The sequence below is a fragment of the Rhincodon typus genome, chromosome 3, assembly GCF_021869965.1.
Source record: "Rhincodon typus isolate 14 chromosome 3, sRhiTyp1.1, whole genome shotgun sequence".
NCBI lineage: Eukaryota > Metazoa > Chordata > Chondrichthyes > Orectolobiformes > Rhincodontidae > Rhincodon > Rhincodon typus.
Genome location: NC_063334.1, coordinates 36,882,354 through 36,901,731, shown reverse-complemented (window position 1 = coordinate 36,901,731; position 19,378 = coordinate 36,882,354). Strand labels below are relative to the sequence as shown.

Here is a 19,378-nt window from a genome sequence, read left to right as displayed (position 1 = left end):
CTTTGTGCCTTTTAAGTTTATGGGAAGACTCTCCAGCTTGAGAAGAGTAGCAAGCTGTGATGAAAGATATGTAGGTATTTTCTCACCATTTTTTTGATATTTTCAAAAATAGATTCCCACAGCCAGGCAACCACAGAGGGATACGGGGTGCTAAGGAACAGGGAAGTCCCTCTCCAAGGCAGCATGAGGCTGCCTTTGCATCCTGACAGGCTTAGAGATCTTCTAAGCTTGTATGTAATGCTGGTTGTCCACGTTCTGTATCTGGCAGTCTGCCTCCAGGAAGCTAACTATCTTTGTTGAGTCAAGAAACTGGAATTCCATTAACTGCAGTTAGTAAAGATCTGAAAAAAAATTGTATCAACTACTTGGGTGAAGCCCAAAACTTAGGTCAAGGGAGTGGTCAGTCTAAGTTAGCCCCACTATTTCCTCCATGGTGTACAGTTTTAACTTAAGTGTCTTAGTGATTTCAGCGATCAGCTCTGCAGCCTGAAGTACAACTTGATTGGCAGCCAGGCCAGTTGGACAGGAAGGCAGGCAAACAGTGATAATTTCAGCATCAAGTAAGTTGTCCAAGGCAAGAACTGGGAGGTGACCAGGGCAGGAGTGTTGATTTGAGCAGTAGAGAATTCTCAACCAAAGTGGAGAGGAGGATCTTGCCAGGGAAGACATGGATGGGTGCTCAGGAGTAAAGATCGGGAGCTTGTGCTGGGGAATTGTCGATCGTCAAGAGGTACTGCTGTTTGGGGCATTGGTTTCAGGATCTGGTGGTTTTTGCGGGTGGTTGAATTTGTGTGGGATATATCTATTGGAATGGGTCTGGAACGTGTGTCAATTGTGGAGACCTCTCAGACAGACAGCTGGATCCCAATAGATGCCAATGCACTCACCAGCAGCCAACCTTGAGCGGAATGTTGGGTTCTCTAAGTTCGTGAAACCTAGCCAATACCTGTTACATTTCAAAAGCTGTGGGTATGAGGCTGATGACCTTGGTATTAGGTTTCCTATGCAGCTATAGGCTTTGTCAAAATCAGAAATAAGCACTTCAGAGGGATATTTCTGTCTGGAAACAGATTTCTTGCACATTAAATCCCTCTCCCTTCCTCTAGTTCAAACCTAAACCCCTGATTTTCCTTTCAACATTAAGCACGGAAAGACCATTTGGTGTACAATTGTGCAAAGTAGGCTTCGCCTTCCGTCTTCCTTGCACTTAAGTTCAAATTCTTTCCGGAAATGAATTTTCTTATCTTCCTATCACTTCTGCTTAGTTAGAAATTAAAAATATTGGCAATATTTCCCAAACTCAGTCGAAAATCAAATTTGGCACAATATGTAACAGATTGACGATTTGTTCTGAGCCCATTCCATGAGCTCCTTCCAAAACAAAAGTCTGTATTGAAGAAATTTGAAAGAATTCTGTTATTGTAAACATATATTAAGTTTTGATTTTTATTCACCATCATTTTGCTGCTGTGTACTTGAGAGATGTATCTTTAATACATACATGCAATAGCAGGCTGCTGGTATTTCTGCTGCTGTGCGAATAAATGGTAGTTTTATTCGATTGAACCACTGACCTCTATTGTCGCTATTTCCAATGTTCTGATTAGAATTAAAGCACAAATTCTTTCAATAAATTTTGCTTTTAAAAATTTGCCCAAAATGCATTTTAAAAGTAATTCTTTGACTTGAGCTTTTAACATTGTATTTAACGAGATTAAGAAAGTTGTCAAAAAAGAATATAATTGAGAAGGCAAAGAGGGACTATGAAACTAAATTATTAAGGAACAGTAAACAAAATAATAAAACACAAGACATGAGAGAAAAGTCAGTTTGAGAAATGGGTTTCTTCAATAATGGTTATGATGAAATCATAGGCAATGGCAGATATATTAGTGATCATTTTTATTCAGTACTCATCAGGAAAAGGATATGACATAGGAATGTGAGATTAGGGATCATATATAAACTTGAAATAAAAAGAAATATTTTAAATGAATCAGACTCCATGAAGATGAGAGAAATTGCTCCAGAAAAAATGCATTCTCACATTTTCAGAGTCCAGGGAAGAGATAGCAAAGGCAGTATTAATTGATCAATTATGCATACATTATCCCAACTAAATAATATGATGTCTTTATTTAAAAAGTGAAAGCAAATCAGCCAGGGCATTGAATATAAAAGTTGGCAAGTTATGTCACAGTTGTATAAAATATTTGTCAGGCCAATTTGGAATGTTGCATGCAGCTCTGGTTGCCATCCTACTTGAAGGACGTAGATGCTTCAGAGAGGGTGCAAAGCAGGATAATGTTGCCTGGTCTGGAGTTATGAGTAGAGTTTGGGTACTGGAAAGACGGAGGCTGTGGAACGACCTGATAGAGGTCTACAAAATTCTGAGAGGCATAGATAGGGTGGATAGTCAGAGGCTTTTTCCCAGGGTGGAAAGATCAACCACAAAAGGGCACAGGGTCAAGGTGAGAGAGAGGAACGTTTAGGGCAGGAGGCGGGGGAACTTTTTTTAGAGGGTGGTTGGTGCCTGGAGCGCAATGCCAGTGGAGGTGGTGGAAGCAGGCACATTAGCAATGTTTAAGGCATATCTGGTTAGACACAGGAACGGGAGATGAATAGAGGGAAAAACAACCATGCGTGGGCAATAAGTAGTGGGTCTAAATAAGGATTAGGAATTGGTGTAGGCTTCATGGACTGAATGGCCTATTCCTATACTGTACAGTATAGGATAATGTTAGAAAATGCCAATAAGAATGGTTTGTGTTGTACAGGTGAACAGAGAGAGAGAACTAAAAGAGGGAAGGGCATTACAAATGTTGGAACTGGCAGACAAATCTTAAAACCCAGAATTTTCAGGTCGATCCATCTGCAGTAAAATGCTTCTTGTTAAAAGCATTTGTCTTCTGATGTGCTGAGTAAAACCTATATGCTTATTTAACTGTGCATATTAATTTTGTTTCACTGCAACCTCTTACCTCCTGTTGCACCGTCAATAAGGCTATAACAGCTCACTAAGTTTTATTCTTAGGGTTAGTTCTTAAAGAATGCTTTATGCTAAATTTGTTACGATACCTGGTTGGACCACAATTAAAGTTTTGTGTGCAGTTATGGATCGCCTTTTTATAAAAAAGGAGATCAAAAGATGGTGGGGAGGCTGCAAAAAATGATTTGCAATGTTGATATCAGAATGTCATAGCTGTACCTATCTTGAAAGGTTTCTTTTCTCTTGAAAAACAAAGGCTGAGGTGTAACCTGGCAGAGGTTTTTGAAAGAACAGAAATTTGCCATAAATTTAGGCTGAGAATTCCACTGCTTGAATGGAGTAAAGCTCAAAAAATTGAACTTCAAATAATACATTTTTATCTAATAGCTGTTCAAAAGTCAAATAGAGAATTCAGAAGAAACTACTTTACCCAAGTAATAGTGAGAATATGAAACTTGATAGCAGACAGGGCAATTGAGATAAACAGTATTGATTTAATTTAATACACATTTGAGAGAGAAGGCAATACAAGGTAACAGGTGTGGAGCTGGAGGAATGCAGCAGGCCAGGCAGCATCAGAGGAGCAGGTAAGCTGACGTTTTGGGTCGGGACCCTTCTTCAGCAATACAAGATGATGTTGAGGAAAAATAGGGAAGAAGGCCCAAAAGCTGGTATAGACTGCTTGAGCCACATGATCTGTTTCAATGGCATGCTATGGCTGCAGAATTCAGAAGCACCAGATATTGTAGTCTGACTTTTAATGTAATACAGAAGCTTGTGAAGCACATTAGGAAATTAATTCTGGTGCATTTCATTTTTCAAATTTATGGTTGTTGAATAGTTGGAATATATCCATCTTCGGTGTAAAACAAAATCTGTATGGAGGAACTGTTTTACAATTATCAATTACAACTTTTTTAAAAACTAACAGCTAATTGATGACTGGATTAATGGTTGCAAAGAACTGGAAATTCCTATCAGCGCAGACTTCAGTCTCATCAACATCTTAGGTGATGCATTTGAAATTCGTCAATGGAACACTGATGGTCTACCCCGTGATAATGTTTCCACCGAGAATGGCATTCTTGTGAAGCGAGGTCATCGGTGGCCCTTGATGATTGATCCACAGGATCAGGTAAATTAAGCGTTTAATAGTGATGTGCATTTCAGGGGCTTTGTTTCAGTTGTAAATTATCTTCAGCACTGTCTTCAATAATGTTGGACTGGCAACCTGTGTGGATTCTAGAAAAGTTTACTAACATGTTCTCATTTCATCTGTCCTAAATGTTAAGGGATGCTTCTTTCAAAGCATAGTGTCAGTTATCAGAGTTGTCTAGCTGCTCCTTGCAGTATCTATAATAATGTGATTACATCAGCAACTATCACATGACACCAGGTTATAGTCCAACAGGTTTATTTGATAACTCTAGCTTTCCAAGCATTGCTCCTTCATAGGGTGTGGTGAGAGAGGCATCAAGACACAATTTATAACTAAAAGATCAAAAGAACATACAACAGATGCAAATGTATTGAATAAACCTAAGATGGCTGGCTGACTCCCTCCTGTCAAATCTTTAATCAGATGGAAAGGAGATGCAGGTTTCAGTTGATTAAAATGCAAATCCCAGAATTTCTTTCAAGTCAGTGCCCTGAGATCACTAAAGGTTTTGTAAGTGTATACAAGAGGTGACACCTCAGGTCTGACAATGCATTTTAGGTGTGAGTCCTTGTTCAGAATCTGTCTGTGATTTAACCTGGAGTCAGACTGATTTTATTTCCAAAGCAGGAACTTATAAAATGCTCCATTGACTGACTGTGTCTACAAATGGTATGCTTTTTGAATAGAATAGAATGTATCTGCGAGTACAAATCTGCAAATGCAAATTCACCCCATAGATTTATATGTGTGTGTGTGTGTGCATTTGAGAGAGTGTGAGTGAGTAAATGTGTGTGACGGTGTGTGTGTGAGAGTGAGTGTGCATGTGTGAGTAAGAGTGTGTAGTGTGGTGGGATCACCTGTAGTGCGACATTAACCCAAGATCACGGATGAGGTTATCCTCATGGGTGCTGAACTTGGCTATCAGCCTCTGCTCAGCGACTCTGCATTGCTGTGTATCTCAAAATCCACCTTGGAGGACATTTACCCGAAGATCCAAGGCTGAATGCCCTTGACTGCTGAAGTGCTCCACCCAGCTCCCGGGAGGGAATACCCCTGTCTGGCAATTGTTGCGCGGTGCCCATTCATCCGTTGTCATGCCGTCTGCATGGTTTTACCAATATGCTATGCCCTGGGGCATCCTTGCCTGCTACAGAGTCACTGAACAGAGGCTGAAAGCCAAGTTCAGTACCCACGAGGACAGCCTCAACAGTGATCTTGGGTTCATGTTGCACTACAGGTGACCCACCACACACTGCACACTCACACATGCGCACACTCTCTCACACACATATACTCTCTCACACTCTCACTCTCTCAAACACACAGAAACACATGCACACACGTGCACTCTCTCTCCGCCACCCTCACACACGCATACGCACATGCACACGCATGCACACATGTACATATAAATCTATGGAGTGAATTTGTATTTGCAGATACATTGCATTTTGTTCAAAAAGCACACAATTTGAAGGCACAGTCAGTCAATGGAGCATTCTATAAATTCCTGCTTTGGAAATAAAACCAGTCTGACTCCAGGTTAAAACACAGACAGATTCTGAACAAGGACTCACACCTAAAATGCATTGTCAGACATGAGATGTCACCTCTTGTACACACTTACAAAACCTTTAGTTATCTCAGGGCACTGACTTGAAAGAAATTCTGGGATTTGCATTTTAATCAATTGAAACCTGCATCTTCTTTCCATCTGATTAAAGATTTAACAGGAGGCAGTTAGCCAGCCAGCCAGCCATTTTAGGCTTATTCAATACATTTGCATCTGTTGTATGTTCTTTTGATCTTTTAGTTATAAATTCTGTTTCTTGATTCCTCTCTCACTACACCTGAGGAAGGAACAACACTTATAAAACTAGTGTTTTCAAATAAATGTGTTGGTCTATAACCTGATGCCGTGTGATTTTTGACCTTATCCAACCCAGTCCAACACCGACACCTCCACGTCAGCAACTGCGTGCATACACGGAATGTATAATAGGTTGCAATTGTCAATTGAACCTCTGAACATATTTATTCTACTTTTCTCAAATGAATATGAATGCTGTAAATTCACTTGCTGATTCCAATGGTGTAAGAATAGGTAATTGGCATATCACATTAGAATCTATCCTCATTATCAAAGTTACTGATCCACATTTTTAACAGTATTGGACCACTTCAGACATTTTTCCTGGTAAAAGACAGGAAAAAAGGCCTCCATCTAAATGTTGGCTTTTTAAGCAGAGCGTACTCACTCAAGATTTTTGAGAAGACAGAGATAAAACGTGAATAAAATGCCAATGATGGGGGTACTGAAATTATTTTTCCAAAGACAGGAACACAAAACTGAAATCTTTTAGCCTATATAGATGGTCAGTAATCAGGTGGCACCAATTTTTGTTGCCGTGATCCTACTAAGTGTCAGAGTAAGCTTGAGGGGCCAAGTAGCTCACTTCTGCTCTTAATTCGTATGTTCATTGTACATAAGTTGCATACAAGTTTCTGCCCTGAGTGCTAAGCAACCCATTGGTTGTGAGCATAGTGAGATAAAAGTAGGAGTTTTGGCTGTCTGGTTGTTAATTGGGAAGCTGCTAATAGAAATGTTTAATACAGTAAATGTTTAGGAATCAGCGGGATAGGTAGAACAGTTGAAATTTTATTTAAGTAAGGCAGCTAAGTGATTGATGGGCCATGTGTATTGTTTTCTATCATTATGCAAGGGAGTGAAACCAACTGAATTAAGCCTGACTATAGCTACTGTATTTGTTCATCTGAAATAATACAGTCCTAATAATTCAAAATTGGCTTCATTTTGCCAAACACTCTTTTAAATCCAAGTTTGAAAGTGATCAGGTTGGACTAAGTGCTCAAATCTCGGGTATGAACTTTCTGACTCTAGCCCTCTCACTGAAAACGTGAGAGTTACTTTTGACCCATGTTTGAGGAGCCTTGGTGACTTACTTCAGTACTACAGGAGTGACTCCTTATCTCTGAGGCTAGTTTATCATTTGAAAGGTAGTTTACCCAAAATGAAAATACCACCCCTAGTTTTGAGGGATTTTGGCAGAGAGTGGTGCAAACATCCCAGATGTTCCTGGGCTTAGAATTCTTGGTGTTCACTCACCAATATTTTTATAGAGGTTTCCATGTGTGCAGCAGATAGATCTGCCCCTTTTCAGGTAAGATTTGACTTCAATTTGCAAATTGTGGTTGTACATAGGGAATCTGTAAATTTGTCCCAAGTCATGGTCCGCCTATTGTTGAACACCCTAAATAGCTGCCCTTTCTTAAAAAAACTGCAGGCTTCTCAGTTTTAAGAAAAAGTTTGTTTGTTCTCAGATTTAACCCTTCTGAACTCCAATAGCTAGTTTGTGCTTTGATCTTCACCCCTCATGCTTATTTCATCCCTGCTTTCACTCCCTTATTTTCTGGCTCAGAACTAATCAGTTTCCTACATTGCTGATTAATGACATTGAAATGCAGCCCACTCCTTAAAATGGCTTGGGCATCTCACCAGTATCCTACAGGCATTTCTCTCACCACTCACCTGAAGTCTGTCTAAGCTAAAAGTCTTCTACAGAATTGCAAGTGAGGATAAAGTGCCACTTAAATATAGATTCCATACTTCTTGTAGTGACATTTCATTAGCTGTTGTGATAGCTTAGACCCAGGAGCAGTGCAGTAAGATAAAATCTGTAATTTCTTGGGGAAACTGTTTTGGGGAATGTGTGACTGGCTTTAAGAATGTTCAGAGAGTACTTTAACGAGTTTACATCAAGTGTGAAAGGATCAATTGCAATTTTCTTGAATAATATGAAAAATTCATCCAGATGATTTTGTGACCCTTGGCATGGAAGCAGAACTGGCAGAATAGAAGTCGATATACAGAAGTCAAGTAGCCAGATCCAAAGTAGAGTGGCAGATATAGGAAACCTGCAGCAAGCGAAGAAGAGGGAAAGCCCATTTACAGGTGCTCTGTGTGTGCAGTAATTAAAAAGGCCAGAAAACTAAAGTTAGGGGTGGAACAGAAATTGTGACTTGTGTAATTTAACAGTTATACTTCAGATTTGTCAGAGTCGACCAGATCATTTTATAGAGTTTATTAAAGATGGGAGCCACAAGAGTGTCTGAAAAATTTGTCTCATGAAAACTGTCATGAGATAACTAAGGAGTTTCAGCAAGAGTGTGTTATTTGGGTGCTGACTGTCTCTGGGGTCTTTGGATAGAATATGATTGCCAGAGGACTCAACTCTAATTCATTAAGTGGGTCAGAAAGATAGCCTACATACAAGAGGCTAAATTCGACAAATTTGGAAGTTTACATTGTGACACATTACTACAGGAAGTGAAGTGAGTGCTTGTGGTTGTGTAAGACAACCCTTTGTACAAAAAATGTATTTTGCCTTTCCATTTGAAAATGATTTTCCTTGACATTCATGTTTAATTTGTTTTGGTTCTCATTCATTTTAAAATAAAAGTTACTGAAAGTGAAACCTTGTTGGTAACGGTTTTATTTGAGCATCATTTAATAAATTTGGTTTACAGTTCCCCCTTGGAGATTAAAACATAATTTTTATCTATACCTATGAGTTAGGTTTTAATGAATCATTGACGTCTCGTTTCATTTATCTACCTCATGGTGCCTCTCTCATTAGATTGTACTTCTGTTATGGATTAACTAATATTTTTGTTTGCCTAAATCCTTATGCAAATTACTAGTCTTCTCACCATTCATTGTACAATTTGCTAATTTCAGTGTATTTGCCACTGTCAGTGACATCCTGGATTGACTCTGGGAGGAAAGGGATTGAAAATACCATAATTCTATTGGCCAGGAAAATGCAATAGTGTGAAATTAGCAGGTAGCAAAATGATTTGAAGTATTTTCTAACATTGACACTGACAGCATTTGTAAGTAGAAAATAATTCCTCCCTGGACTTTCTTTCCTCTTTCAGACAATCCAACATTTTCTTCTGACAATTTTTCTGCTTTCCCATTTGAGCCAGATATTAAAGTACATCTGATTAAATAATGCAGTGACACATACAGTGGCTTCCTGTTTGCTGACAGTGAAAGTTGATCAACTGCAAAATGCACTGTGATGGTAACCTTATGGTATGAGTAAAGTCCAAGTTGTAATTCTCAAACTGTCCATCTGGCTGCTCTTTCACTCTGCACATTCTTATTTTAAAATCAAAGTCCAATTGGGAATAAAGGGTGGATGTTTACATTTTAAGTAATACATTTATAATTATGATTTGTTTACAAAGGCAAATCGCTGGATAAGAAACATGGAAACTAAAAATGGTTTGAAGGTAATTAAGCTAACAGACTCTGGCTTTTTACGCACGTTGGAAAATAGTATTCGTCTTGGAATGCCAGTACTGTTAGAAGAGGTAAATGTATCCTTATATTTTTAAATTTTCATCCCAAATAAGTAACTCAGTGCCCATGCATTATTCGGGCATATCAGCAATTGTATGATCAAAGCATGTATTGAAAACACCTCGTATAAAAATGACCGCATATATTTGGTACGTTGTACTTCAGCTATCAGATCGGAGACATCACTCTTTGGTGTAGATACAAATGACATTAAGAAGTCTGTTGCTGAGTCCTGGAGTTTTTCATCTGAAATCTAAAATTTGCAAGTATTTAATAATTTGCATAATATCTCAGGAATGAACAATTAAACCAATTGATATGGATCTTCAATCAGTTAAAATGAAGTACTTTGTCGCTTGAAGTAGATACAAATTCACAAATTGTGTTAACTAGTAAACACTCATATTTTACACAGTGAAATAATCCACTCCTTACAAAATCTGCATTAGTTCATTTACCTTAAGCGAATCCACTTGAATACATGTGCAATACAGTATTCTTGTCCGTGTATTATTGAAATAATATTTAATAATAAATAGATGCTAATGTATATTAAATACGTTTAAAATGTTATATTCATAGAGCTGCATCTATCAAGCTTCAGGGTACGTAAATCCGATGGTGCTGCACATGGCTTTCAAACATCAAACAAACACTCGGCTTCGAATAGGAAGTGCACTACCAAATAGATTTACGTAGTCAAAAAATAGACAGTGGGTGTTCTAATGCATGTGTTAGACCTTGTGAATGTGAAAGTAGGTGCCTATTACTTGTTTAATCTCTGTGTGGGCTGCATTCAGAAGAATTTGTCTATATCCAATGTAATTGGTCATCCTTAAAGGAACCCCTACAGATTCCTGACTGAAAATCCACACTTAAAATAATCACATTTTCCTGAATGTGGACCATGTACTTGCAAAACTGCTAGCTCCAACTCCTGTTTATAATTAATATTAATGCTAAAGCATTCAGCAGCTGCTATTTGCCTCTTGTTCCACCCCAACTGCAATCACACTCCATCCATCCCACTGCACCCTTCATAACAACACCCTTCATCAGCCCACTGATGTCTCAATCCTTTTAGTTATGAAATTGACTTTCACCCAATCTCCTGACCAATTGCCTTCCAGTCCCTAAGTGGTTCCTGTACCTTTATTTTCTCCCCTTTCTCTTGATTACACAGCCACATCCCCCATCCCCCCACACAGACATGCTTCCTACGCTTTTCTTTACACTGTGCTCTGCTGATTCGTCTTTTACTCAGCAACTTGGCATAGGCCACAAATGCTGAAACCAAATTTGGAGAAGCAATCTGCCTTGTTCCCTCACCAAGTATTGTTAGTGAAGGCTGAGGTCTAATATTGACTGCACAGTGCCAACACTTGTTCACTCATCAAGTTCATGTGGCAAGCTAGCAGATACGGTTTACTGGGCCCTGGTGTTGCAATATCAGATGTGCACATTCATTTATCTTGCCTTTAAAGAAAAGAGGCAGAATACTGATAATATCCAAACCAATAGTGTGATAGAACACTTTCAGTCAGTTCTAGCTTTCTGGCTGTCAGTATGAATTCTCCTTTCAGCTTGTACTTGACAAATCTGATGGCAGAATAAGTAACAATAAGTGCCATCTATTTAGAATTTTTGCAAAAAAATGAGCAGATTTGTGGAAATTGTTAAATCTTAAATCTATGATATTAGAATCCAGGAATTCATTTCCTTAGTGGCCCTGTGGATGCATTTTGTCCTATGTAATGTCATCCCTCTTGTTTTGCAACTGCCCATCTTTCAACTCCTGTTTATAATTAAAATTAATGCTATCAATAAAAGTGGTACAGAAATGTGCAATTCATGTTTATCATGATGCATTTCCCCGCCATATTTTAGTTCACACTTTAGTTGAAACAAAAATTAATCTCATTACCTTCCATGCTTCTTCATCTGTCACCAACATTTGTTGCAAGATTCCCTCCCACCGTGGTTAGTATGTTCTCCATTTCAACAAGGTGATTTTTCTGTTGTAAAAAAGATGTTCATGGAATATAGATGTCCTTGGTTAGGTGGGGGACTTATTGCCCATCAATAATTGCCTGGAGGAGGTAATGCCAAGCTGCCTTAAATTGCTGCAGTCCATCTGATGTAAGTGCATCCACAGTGCTGTTAGGAATAAAGTTCTTAATCATTGACCCCGTGATGGTGAAGAAGGATGTTGTGTAACTTGGAGGTGACTTGCAAGGTATCCATGTCTGCTGCTTTTTCCAATCTACTTCATAGAAGTTGCATATTTGAAAGGTGTTGTCTGTGGAAACTTGGTGAGTATTTGTATCCTGTAGATATTACACATTGCTGCCAGTCTGTGTCTGTGATGAGGGAAGTGAATGTGAAGGTTGAATGATGAGTGCCAATCAAGGGGCCATTTTATGCGGGATAATTTTGAGCTCCTTTAATTTTAGTAAAGCACACTCCTCCAGTGAACTGGGAGTATTCTATCAAATGTTCACTCTCTCCTGGCACTGATGTCGAGGCAATATGCACCATCTACAAGATGCACTTCAGAAATTCACCCGGGCTCCTTAGACAGCATCTTCCAAACCATTACCACCACCACATAAAAAGACAACAGCAGCAGATACATGGGAACACCATCCCCTACAACTTTCCGTCGAAGCCACTCACTATCCTGGCTTGAAAATATAGGAAAATGTTTCTTCAGATATTTAAAAAAGAAAAGACTTAAATAAAATAAATGTTGGCCCTCAGTAAATGAGTCTGGGGAATTGACAATTATAGATCATGAGATGGCAGATGAATTGAACAAAGTTTTATGTTCATCTTCATTGGAGAAAATACAAGTAACCACTCAGAAATAGCTGTAAATCAGTAATAGAAAGGGAGGGAGGAACTCAAGAAAATTACAAATGCTAGGGAAGTAGTATTTAGTAAATTGTCAGAATTTCAAATTGACAAGTCTCTGTGACTTGATGGATTTCATCTTAAGGTTTTTAAAGTAGTAGGTTGATGCTTGGTTTTAATTTTCCAAAAATAATTAAATTCAATTAAATCACTTAGATTCAAAAATAGCTAATCAAACTATTTTATTCAAAAAGGGAGGGGGACAGAAAACCAGAAACTACAGGCCAGTTAGCTTAACATTTGTTGCAGTGAAAATATCAGAAGTTATTAAAGACTTTACCTTGAACTTACCAAATACCCTGTTATACTCAGGCAGAGTGAGCATGATATTGTCAAAGAGAAATCATGTTTAACCAATTTATTGGAGTTTTTTGAAAAAGTAATTTGTGCTGTGGATAAGTGGGAACCAGTAAATGTATTGTACTTTGATTTCCAGCTGGCTTTTCATAAGGTGCCACATTAAAGGTTATTGTGGAAAGTAAAATCTCCTAGTTTTGGGGGTAATGTATTGGCAGGGATAGAAGATTGGCTGGCTAACAGCGAGCAGGTTGTAGCAATAAATGAGTCTTTTTCTGGGTGGCAGGATGTCGCAAGTACGGTACCAAAGGCGTTGATGCTGGGTCTTCAACTCTTAAGTTGTGAAGAGGACAAAAGGAGCCTATAAAGGGATCTAGATGGGTTAAGTGAGTGGGAAATTGAGCATAATGTGGGAAATTTTCCATCCTGACAGAAAGTAGAAATAAGCATTCTATCTAAATGATGAGATATTGCAGTGCTCTGAGATAATTAAGTTAGCATGCAGGTACGGGAATTAATCAGGAAAGCTAACAGAATGTTACGGTTTATTATAGGGGGAGGACGGAAATTATACTTCAGTTAAATAATGAGAGCATTGCCTTATGAGGAAAGACTGGACAGGCTGGTCCTGTCTCCTCTGGAGTTCAGACGAGTCAGATGTGGGTTAATTGAAGGGACTTGACCAGGTGGATTTGTAAACCATGTTTCCTCTTGTGAGAGAAACTACAACTGGAGTCATGGTTTGAAAATAAGGGGTGACCCATTTGAGACAGATGAGGGGGAAATGCTTCTGAGTGTTGTGAATCTTTGGAACTTCCTTCCTCAAAAGACATGGGATGCAGAATCATTAAATATGTTTAAGGTAGTGGTAGATAGATTCCTGATTATCAAGGAGGTGAAAGATTGTCAAGGATGTGCAGGAAAGTAAAGTTGAGGTTAAAATCAGATCCGCCATGGTGATCAGGCTTGAACAATCAAGTGACCTACTCCTATTCCTTGTTCATGTGTTGCCTCAGTATCACTGGATCAAAATACAAAATTCCCAGCAGCATTGTGGGTCTACTTCCAGCAAATAGACATCAGTTAAAGAAAGCAACTCACCACCACCTTCTCAAGACAAATTAAGGATAGGCAATAAATTTAGTATCAGTCATTTCTTGATCTCACAGAATGAATTTAATTGGTTAAAGACTGGCATCTGGGATGATAGTGATATTGCGAAGAATCTGAGACTGATCATCCACTTGACGTTTCCAAACTGGAGATGGATTTAAGTACTTCAGTCTTCTGTTTTACACTGATTTGAGATCACTGAGGATTGAATATTTGTGGGTCCAACTCCCCTCTGAAACAATCTAATAAACCACTAAAGTGTATCAATCTGCTACAAGAAAGGAATGAAACTTGATGGGCCATCTGCCAGTAACCCAGGCACTAGAAAAAACAACAATAAACCCAACCCTTCAAAACCCTACAAAGTCCTCCTTACTAACAACTGGGGGGATTGTGCCAAATTAGGATAGTTCTGCCACAGTTCGGTTGAGCAGCAGCCTGACATAATCATGTTCACAGAATTGTACTATAAACTATGGTAGTCAAAGAAGGCATGGGGTGGAAATAGTCAAATGGTGACGAGACATGTGTGAGTGATATAATAGTATTGGAATCATACCAATAAAGAAGAGAAGACCATGGCAAAAATAATCAGGGAACACTGAAGCAGTTAGAGGAGATATATTTATTCTGAGGAATGCTTCATGGAATAACTATGTGATTATATGAGTATAAAATTAGATATCCTCTAACTCAATGTGAGCAACACCTTGTATCTGTGCTTGTCCATCATAACATTAAATCAACTGCCATTTGTGATGTTGACTTCATATTTTGTTTTTAATTTATAGCTGAGGGAGAGCTTGGATCCATCTCTGGAGCCAATTCTTCTAAATCAGACATTTATGACAGGTGGCAGATTACTTATGCGGTTGGGAGATACAGACATTGATTACGACAAAAATTTCAAGTTCTACATGACAACTAAAATGTCCAATCCACACTATCTGCCAGAGGTATTTCAATTAGGTTTTGTGTTTCAGCTTCCTCCCCTTCTCTCTTTTCTGAAGGAAGCAGGTTCCTTTGTTGTGTATGGTTACTAATTAATATACAAGGATTGTTTTAAGCTTTGTCATAATTCTGGCTTTACTTATTCTTCATAAGGGTATTGGTAGTTATGTCTGCACAAAAAAAAAATCACCATGCATCTAATCATTGTCCTGTCAACATCCAGTGCTTCACTACAAACAATGCAGTCATCCTGGCAACTTTCCCACACAGTATTAAGCAAACATACTATGAAACAAATCTTACTGAAATAGAGAATAACGAGGAGATAGAAAAACCTAAGCCCTTTGCACTTATGTAGTGATCTTTTCTCAGGCCAACATGTGAAGAATTCCTCTAAGATTACTTCTGTGGCACTTGTTTATTGTAGCTTACATTTATCTGCCAAGATTTATTTCTTGACATAAGTTTTCCCTGAAGCTTTACTCCAAGCCAGCTTGAAAATATAGAATATTAGCATTCCACCGTCAATTTCTACTCTTGTTTCTTTGAATTAAATGTGCACCTGAAGATTAGGCTTTAAATACAACAGGGGATGGTGGAGTTAGCAAAGCCTGAATTTTTTGTGATGCAGTGTTGTCAAGCATTTTCCCTGGTATTGTAACAGAAATATCATACTGTAGATGAAAAATTAAGTTAATGCCATACCTTCAGTTGGGAAATGGACATTTTGTTTCATGCAGATGTATACACACAGACCCAGTCATTCTCTAATACTTCATCACAAACTTGATTCTTTTGAAATACTTGGGATAATTCTAGGATTCTGGCCTGTTAAGGGAAGTGACTTTAATAGGCATGTTTTTTCCCCCTCAAGTAAACAAAAATTCATAAGCTATCTGTCTATGGTAGCTGACCTATGCTTGTCGAGAGCTTTGGATTCACTCTATTGAGTGTTGACTATAATGTTATGAGATTGCATTGCTATAAGCTATGATTTGCTTGGGGTAATTAACTGGATTTTACTTCATCTTTCATTATGAATTTGCTCTTACCTCATGTCATTTCTTGATTTTCTTTATAATTCTTTCAGATATGATTTCATTTCATTTGCTTAATACATAACAGAAAATAACAGAGCAAATTCTATATTGTAATTTTCTCATATTTATTATATTTCATCATTTTTCATCAGGTATGTATAAAGGTCACCATTATCAACTTTACAGTGACTAAGTCTGGCTTGGAAGATCAGCTGCTAAGGTATGGTTCCTCTTTATTTTGAGACTGAGTACTTTTGTATCCTACAGATATTTTTGTCATTAGAAAGTACCCCAAGTCATTTTATTGGAATGTACTTTCCAATAATCAATATCTGGTATTCTATCCAAACTTTTTATCCACTGCATTCCCTGCATGTGTAAGGGATGTGATTTATATGTATTTTAATGCCATTTCGTTTAGAGTTTAGATCTTGAACTAATGGCATGTGGGTCTGTGTCTATGAAGATTAATGATTAATTTGTAAATATCTCTATAGCCAAGGTGATTTAGAAAAGCACAGCACGAGAGAGATGCTTCTCGGATCCTAATGGGAATTTGGTTACAAATTTTATAAGTGAACATTTTAAACAGTTGCAAATTAGGTTTCAGAAGATTCTGGATTTCATTTTTACATTGGGGGAAACGCCCATAGCTTGAAGAAAGCATTTGGTTTCAGCTTTACAAAGTCTTGGCTGACACTGGATATGTAAAACACTTCTTCCTAATGAAGAAAGATAGTTTAGAACAGTTTAAAAAATAGCTCAATAAAAAAAAATTCAATGTAAGGAGTTAAGTTTAATATTTCCAGACCACAAGTGTTTGGTTAAAACCCTGACGATGATATTTGAAGCTGAGATAGTCTATGTTCAATTGTAGATAGATATTTTTAATCAGCCTGTTCCGACGTGTTATTACACACCTCTGCAACAGTTAGGACCTGAACCTGGGCCTTCTGGCTTAGTGATAGGGATGCTATCACTGCGCCACAACAGCCCAATACAGAGACTCAGATTCTCCAAACCGACAATTGATGCCACAGCTAAGTCAAACCCTCTGTGTAATAGAGAGGGGAATTCTCTCTGGTGTTTGGGCACTGGACAGGAGTTCTTGTTGGAATTGATGGGATTCTAGTCTTGTAAACTAGAATACTGGTTTATTCTATTTTAGTTTCATTTCTGGGTCACCTATGGGATTCCTCCCTGTCTGGCCTTCAAAGCATGAGTTCCCTGGGTCTCTCCCTCAACTCCTGGAATGCCTTCCTACCTCACCACAAAACCTTGCACACAACATCATGGGTTTCTGGCAATTACTTGAACGAGACTACAAAGCAGGTGACTAATCAGATTGTAGAACTTGAAGACCTGCCTCCAGCCTCTTTATGCTCCTCAGAGTATTAAATGATTGCTGGGTGTCCTGGATCTGTGGGGAATTATTCCTTGCTAACTTCTCTGATAGTGAGGAAGCAAACCTCACCATAGAGAAAAAATGACCTTGTTAATGACACCCGAGACATAAATTTGTCCAGCCTTGAGTTAAGGTCCTCAAGTGTCTGTACGACACTAATTGCTGACTGAAAACCGAGACAAATTTTCTCCCTGTGCAGTACTTATAAAATTGTTATAATCTGCTATGTCTTTGAAAGCTGTAAGTTACAAAACAGTGCAAATGCAAATAGTCACCATTGTTAGTGGTTTCTCTAGTTTAAAAGTGTAAAGCTAATAATTTCTATTATTAAAAAATTAATGCTGCTTTTCAGATTCAAGTTGAAAGCTGTTAAATCTAAAATGTTAGACTTTTCTGCACATATTTTTCACAATATTTCCTTCTGGTCGAGCCATGATGGTGATTATAGTTTTGTGATATTCTTTCATTTGCTTCCTGTGCCAGTAGATACCCTAATTCCTTGAGATAGTGGCTATACCATCGTGCTGAAAACACGAAGTCTTTATTCTACTGTTTTCTATGAATGGGTATTTGATTTAAGGAACATGACAAATGTTTTTAGGGGAACACTTTTACAGGCACTTCTTGCCCTGAAGTGAAGACTTGTCAGTAAAATTCCCAGACTATAATTTATATATTTTTCAAATCATAATTGTACATTCCAGAGAGTTTTGATACCATCAATCTGCTGATGAGATTATGATATAAAGAGGTATAATTTTCGACCTTTTAAACATATACTTTTCACGTGTAGATACCTTTTTGATTTTTTTTAGGAAAGGGAAGGAAAGAAAGAATTGGCAGCTTTACTGATTTCGACTAACCCAGAATGTTTTCCTACTTCTGTGTGGACTATTGCTGCTGGGTTTTTGCTGTTTTTATCTTTTCGGCCAGCATAGATGACCTTTCTGGACATCCCATTTTCATGTTTCCCTTTTGTCAGGAAAATAATTACACAGGGATACACTGAGCGTAGCTGGAGATCCAAATAGAAGGTTCTTATTTTGTACTATCACTTTCTGCATTAAATATTGGACTGTTACTTTGTGAGAACCATAATAGAGAAACAATTATTCATTTTAAACCAAGTATTAAAGAATCAATTTCTTCTATGTTGACTTTCAGCATATTTGATAGGCTCTTTTCAGGAACCATACTGACAAGGAAAATTAGTGTTAAGAAGGAGAACTCTTTGATTTTGCCTACCTTTTTCCTCTGTCAGGGAATAGCTTCCCTCATGGCAGCTTTTTGAGTTATAGCTTGGGACAAGTAGAACCCTGTTTATGTGGCTGCACTTTACAAACAAACTGGTCTGGTATATTAAAGGAGCACTGCTTTACATGAGCTGTTGTTTAGTGGTGATGGTGTGTTTTTTTTTCCCAGTGATGTTGTGAGAATTGAGAAACCTGAACTTGAGGAACAAAGAAACCAATTAATTGTTCAAATCAATGCAGACAAAAATCAACTGAAAGCTATTGAAGATAGAATTTTGAAACTGCTTTTTACTTCAGAAGGCAACATTCTGGATAATGAAGAATTGATAAATACTCTTCAGCAGTCCAAGGTAGTGTGATATGAAAAGCATATTTTGTTCAGTGATGGAAAATGTTCAATAAAAAACTTACGTAAAATAGAGCTGAGAAAAACTGAGTAAGTTCCTAAGAGTGTTGAATTCCTATCACCATAATGCCAATCTCCATGTTTACATACAATGTGTATGAGTAGACCATTCAGGGCATTGAGCTTGCTCTGCCATTACTAAGATCATGACTGATCTGACTGTAACCTTAAGACCACATTCCCACCTACTCTTGATAACCGTTCACTCCTCTTGCTTATTAGCAAACTGTCTACCACATGTTTAAAAATATTCAAAAATTCTGCTAACATTTTGTTTTCAGGAAAAGAAGTTCCAAAGACACTCAACCCTCTGACAGCAAAAAATCGCCTCATTGCTGATTGATAATGGACAACCCAAGTTATAATTAGTGACAACAAGGTGTAGAGCTGGATGAACACAGCAGGCCAAGCAGCATCAGAGGAGCAGGAAGGCCGACGTTTTGGGCCTAGACCCTTCTTCAGA

At 38.1% G+C, this 19,378-nt stretch overlaps 1 protein-coding gene across 1 annotated transcript in view; it reads left to right on the top strand.

Moving 5' to 3' along the window:
• The window catches only part of dnah6 (dynein, axonemal, heavy chain 6), a 199,709-nt gene that overhangs the window by 114,243 nt on the left and 66,088 nt on the right, over nucleotides 1-19,378 (top strand). The window contains exons 46-50 of the mRNA XM_048620328.1: nucleotides 3,921-4,124; nucleotides 9,423-9,548; nucleotides 14,652-14,816; nucleotides 16,004-16,071; nucleotides 18,679-18,859. Coding sequence (XP_048476285.1) covers nucleotides 3,921-4,124; nucleotides 9,423-9,548; nucleotides 14,652-14,816; nucleotides 16,004-16,071; nucleotides 18,679-18,859 — 744 coding nt within the window. The remainder of the gene's footprint in view (nucleotides 1-3,920; nucleotides 4,125-9,422; nucleotides 9,549-14,651; nucleotides 14,817-16,003; nucleotides 16,072-18,678; nucleotides 18,860-19,378) is intronic.